Source organism: Ischnura elegans, chromosome 3 (genome assembly GCF_921293095.1).
Source record: "Ischnura elegans chromosome 3, ioIscEleg1.1, whole genome shotgun sequence".
Taxonomy (NCBI): Eukaryota; Metazoa; Arthropoda; class Insecta; order Odonata; family Coenagrionidae; genus Ischnura; species Ischnura elegans.
The window spans coordinates 134,350,923-134,356,831 of record NC_060248.1 but is presented as its reverse complement, the minus strand read 5'-3'; the positions used below and the strand labels follow the sequence as shown (position 1 = coordinate 134,356,831).

The window sequence follows — 5,909 nt, the reverse complement described above, 5'->3', positions numbered from 1 at the left end:
CTTGGTTTACTTTTTAGCACCACCTTCATTGTTATTAATACTGAAATTGGGGCAATCTGATTGAGTAAAAGAGCTGTTAAGGGCGCCTAGGCCGGCCATTTTGGTCGGTCTGGACTAAATAAGGCCGGGGAAAACTCTTACTGACAGTCGAGACTTGCAGATGGTTTCGAGAGGAACTGCTCACCATACTGACCTGTGTTCGCTCTTACCATACGCTCGCGTCTTAAGCACTAGCGGCTAATGCGCTCGCAGCCACCATGGGTCCGAAAGCTCGCAAAGGAGGTTCTGCAAACCCCCCCGCTTCGCCGGGGGGCCGCAGCAGGGGACGGAGCCGCTCTCGCTCCCGCTCACCGCGACAAGGGTCGCCTTCTCCGACCTTGATCCCCAACACATCCCCTACGGGATCTCACATGTCTTCTGAGCCATCCAGCCTGCTCAATAAGCGAGTCCAGTCGCCTACGTCGGAAGCGCCTCCCTCCTGGCTCCTTAAGGCCATCACTGAGTCCAGGGCCCCGGTGACGGTCAGCGTCCCTCAGCCGCTGCCAGCGCAGCAACCGCAGCCCCTGGACCCTGGCCCCAGCACCAGCCGCGGCATTCCTCTGACACAACTTGGGCTGATGTCGGAGCCCACTCCTCCGCTGGTCTCCTTTCCAGCAACGCAGCCGCCACGGCCCTGCACCCCTGAATCCCAAGTTGTGACAGAGGACCGCCGCTTTCGTGATCTCAGACCTGAACGCCCACCAAACACCATGGAGCTGCCTCCAGAACAGGAATGTCTCGAGCTACTGTTCCTCCGGAGGATCAACGCCTCAAGCTCCAAGCTTACAAAACGAGATGGGCACGAGGTCTCCCTATTGCTGGGAATTGCTGCTGATTGGGACGCACTCCCGGGACCGGTCCGCTCCTTGGTCTACAACCGCGCACGGATCCTGACAATTGCCGCCACCCACGGGTGGGACACTGCTGCTCATTTGCTTGCCCCAAACGAAATTTTGCGCCTCCCGCCGTCGGCAGCACAGCCCACGACCATTATCCGCGAGGTCATCCGGGAGCGCGCCCCAAGCACCACAAATGCACCGCGGACCTACAGCCAGCCCTCCAGATTCCGAGGCCGACGACGCGGCCGGTCGAGTCTCGCCCCTCCCAGACGCCGCTAAAACGCCGTCCGTACCTGCTGCGGAGCCCTCGTCACCGCCCGTGCTACACCTGCCGGGCTCTCCGTCTCCGGGCCCACCGGAATACGTGGACAGGGAGGCCGAGGACGACCCGGTCATCGGTGAGTTGCTCCGATGGCACGACTCTGGGGAGCCCGATGACCCGGTCGCCCTCAGCCTCTCCCTCTCGGACGCCGATTCGGAGGAGTCGTCGGGTGATGACGACATCAGCGACAACGTGGACACCGCCTCAATCTCTATGCAGCCACAGCCACCTAGAGAGAAGGCCTGTTCACTGGCGTGTGACGTCACTCATTGCAGTGCTATCGCCAGAGAGAGCATGGCAGAATGGAAGTAGTCGTGGTGCTGCCTGCGATGGTGGTTTAGCCGCCGTAATAAAAAGATAATTGATACCTAATTTACTCAATCAGTCAGAAAATAGTCAGCGTATTCCGAGAAAATACTGACACGCATAAAAAAATATTTTTCAATCTGAAGTTATTCGTTAATATTGCGTCTAATCCACGTACCATATAGCTTCGCCGTTCTCCAGAAAAAAGCTATTTATAACTGATTCATAAACTAGAAGTACTACATAGCAAGATTAAAATCTGAAATAACTATCTAGAAAAGGCTGTTTGCATCCAAAGAGAATTTATTCTTCAACACAAAAGCGTCTCAAAATTCGATAGTATTAAAAGGTGACGTCAAGTATTTGATTAAACCTGGTTGCATTCCATATACTTTCTTTGGATAAATAATTTCTTTCTGGCAGAGTAAAAGGTGTTCACACAAGGTCCGAAATGGATCTATTAATTAAGAGTGAATTATTCTTTATTTTGACACTGAAATGGGCTATGGAAATCTTACCCTAGAGCCTGACGAAATAAGATTTTCAATGATAGTTACTTGTGAAATATAAAATCGTTGACACATCAGCCTTTATTACGCTCGAATACATCAAAATGCAAGCCAAAAATTACGTATAGTCCAGCCTCGGCTAATAAAACGTACCCGTCCAAGGCGCTTAAGTAATTGAAATATTATTTGGCATGAGCAAGAGGTTCGATGTCACTTCAGTAGATGCATCAACCTAATAAAAAATCTGAAAGTTCTGCCAAATCACGAGCATAAACATTTGTATAAAGATCACGACATCTCTTAAATCACACCTAAGATCTTACTTAACATGCATGAATTAATCACCACAAGGAATTTTGGTGGCGGGAAAGAAAAAAAACACAGAAATAAAATACATATGTTTTGTATTTTCATTAGTCAATCACAATAATACCAGCAATTTCCTCTTATTACCATGAACGAATTTGGTGAAAAAAATACTGATATTCTATTTTGAACACAAATTATTTAAAAGAGCACTAGCAGAAGCCACAATAACTATCTTCAATAGTTTTTCCGACGAATGTCCATTGTCACAGCATCCACTTATAAAAACCAAATCCACCACAGTTCTAAAGGTCACTTCAATCGCTATGTCATTCTGTCTTCAAGATGATAATTCAGTAACTATGAAGAAATGGCACCTTCCTCGAATCTGGGCACCTTTAATTCAACACGAATTACCTTCCCCATCTTCTCCGGCAAGGCCACAGATTCTTGTCTGATGTCACTCGCTGTGAAGTGAAGCTCACACCACTAAAATTAATAAATAAGAAAATACCATGTAAATTACTACGTAGTTATTTCATTTCCAATTTTAGGCGTTTCTGCATGAGAGATGTATCTAATGACAAGGCCAGTAAATATAGGAGATCATCATATACCTTAACAAATGTTTTATTGAAAACTAGGCCATAAGATAATTTCAGATGATGAAAGCCGCGAAGAGATAAATAACGGTTCATTTCACCAATTGTAAGAGAAAAACGCATATTTTCACTATCGGTGGTTCATACACTCAAATAACATACTATATACGTTTCTGACGAGACTCATGAAATTCTCATGATTAGATGTTTCCATGCAATTAATCAAGTAAATATCGTTGGTCTTACGAAATGATACATAAGCTGAAATTAATTTGAACTCAAGAACCCTAGAAATTTTTGTGCTTTCCCCCGTAATATAAGGTACTACGCCAAAAATAAAAGACACTGGTAGTTTTATCGAAAATACCCAAGTACATAATTTATCGCGTAAATAATTCAAATTGCTTTTCAACTCTAAGTTACAAAAGTATAGTTAAATGAGCACTGTTTTACTGAGTTTCAGACGCATAGCACAGCAGAGGGCAAGATAAGGAAGAATAATCGTTACTATAAACTTGGCTGCTATTCTATAATTCCCAGAAACTCCTTCAACCTCACGTTTACTGAACGAAATAATACAAAAAATACAGCTAAAATACAAGAATTTCCTATTGAATTGTCGCTTCTATGTTTAAATCACCACTTTTAGTACTGTCAACATCCCCAAGCCACATCTAGCTAGAAAATAGATCCAAATAATTACAACGAGAAAGGGTACATACCTTACTGTTTTTCGTGGAAGTGAAATTGTCTCTTCTCATCCCTCAAATACTCTCCTTCTTCAACTCAGGATCTTTTGGAAAGCTAAAAACTTGAGCTTCGGGTCACACTCGTGGAGTTCTCTTCGCATCCCGGCACTACACACGTGAAAGGAACTTTTAACAAAAATGCAAACAAAAAAAAATTTTCAAAACCAAGGTTGATTATTTACAATTTAGAGTATATTAGGTCGTTTGTGTAAGCTATTTTTATGGCAACTGGTTTAGCCTAGTTGTTACAGTCCGCTTCTACCACGCGGGGGGCCCACATTCAATGCTTCGTGCAGGCGTATTTATTCTCCACTTTTTTGTGTTTATTTTGCAGAACCTTACGTTGTACTCTTAATTTTATGATTTTTAATCGGAACAATGTTTTTCTGGGTGGAAAATCTTTCATATGTGCACGCTACGTCGCGACGTAGCGTCGGTTTTATTATCCTTTCGATTTTGATAGTTTTTATCGAACTGCTGTGGCCAGCTCGGTAACAATTACCAAACCAGTTTGATAGATTTATCAAACTGGTGTGGTAATTGTTACTGAATTTTTCAATGTACCGAGAAATTTGATAAATTTCATCAGAATTCGATAGTTCTAACTAAACTTTTTTTCCGTGTACGTATGCATTGTTAGTGGATCATGTTTACCGGGCAAGGCCTTTACCCCTAAATACATTCACATGGAGTAAAAGCACTGCAATACTATTAAGTAAGCCGTATTGGGGTGGGTATGAGGAAGGAAAATGCAATTCATTTTTGTCACATTCCTCCGAACATACATGAAGTCCTAATATTTGCATGCATTAGCAATGCTAATATTTGATCAGATTGCCTCAAACTCTGCTCAAACTCCATTCTATTTTTCGTATCGAAAGACTGAAAAAAATAAATGAGCAACTCGTCTCAAAATGAACTGCTGGATGGCATTTCAGTCATTGAGTTTCGACCCATTCTTAAAGTGAGTGCTTTGCCTCAAATTCTTATTTTTTCTTTCACTCAAGATACCAATATTATGATATTGTAAGTCCATTTAGCCCATAAAGCTTATGGTGAAAATTAATGGAAATTTGTTAATGTCACCAAAAATACTTCTCTATGACATCTTTTTATGCCTTTTTAGAATGAAATTGAGTATTACAGGACGTATAAGTACGAGCAAAATTTTTGTGAACGCCACCAAAAGTTTTCTATTTTCTGAGCAAGTCTGGTTCATCAGATATTTTATTTTTAATTTATGAAGATTGAAATAATGTCATCAGATATTTATGGATTGAAATCATCCGGTGTATCATTGTGTAGGCAATAAATAGCGGAGAGCAGATAAGGCAATTTCACGTGAAGCACGAATCAAGCAATGATTTGAAGGGGGTTATATCCAAAACTGCAATTCATTGGAAAGAAATCGATGATGCTGGAGTGAGTTTACTATTTGCAAGGAAAACAGGTTGCGTCTTTCAGCCGTTCAATCGCAAGTTCACCATTTAAGAAATCGAAATTTTCCGCTCACCCTTCATGAGTTAGTGACGGGTCATTAGAGTGGCGGCTCATTTCGAGCAGAATCGCTCATTGAGGAAAGGGACCGCAATTGCTAAGAGTGCAGAGCTCAATAGCGAACCACTCAATGTGGCATCTTACATTTTTATGCTTCCGGAGCATGATCGATCAGCGTTTTATTGTATGATTTTATCTTTGAAGTTGTACGATAAAATTTAACGAAATAAGAAAATGTTTCCTCGCGGCATGGAAAGCCAATTCAACATTTGCTTTGGGTGTTGGAGGAAAAAAATGTAACGCTAAGAAAATGATTTCTTCAAGGCGAACTTCATCTTCGATGAATATAACCTTTTACCCGTGCGCGTGACTGTGAACAAAGTTACTTCTTCATTGCAGTGCTTTGGAATTGCTAATACCATTACGGACCTAACAATGGCTTCCTACTTTTTTTAAGTTCACTTGATATTTTTGGCCCGAATATTTTATACGTATCCCATGCACTTCTGAAGAATATAGTATCACATCCTCGGAATATGCAAATAATTGTTAAATACTTATTCCTAAGCTCCATAGGCTGAATTAGTTCCCCACCACGGTCATAACACTTCATATACTGGCAAATGTTTCAAAATTAGATTATAATTTTTTTAATATTGTGGGTAGCAGTGGGCCGTAGCGGAAGCATATTTATCATTATCTTCAATATTATTGTATTCAACATTATCTTCATCTTCATC

General features: G+C 41.9%; 1 protein-coding gene across 1 annotated transcript; it reads left to right on the top strand.

Moving 5' to 3' along the window:
* Positions 1 to 257: 257 nt before the first annotated feature.
* On the top strand, positions 258 to 1,512 carry LOC124155295 (vegetative cell wall protein gp1-like). Its single transcript, XM_046529013.1, has 2 exons — positions 258 to 896; positions 1,015 to 1,512. The coding sequence occupies exons 1-2, from the start codon at positions 258 to 260 to the stop codon at positions 1,510 to 1,512; spliced, it is 1,137 nt and encodes a 378-aa protein (XP_046384969.1).
* Positions 1,513 to 5,909: the final 4,397 nt, after the last annotated feature.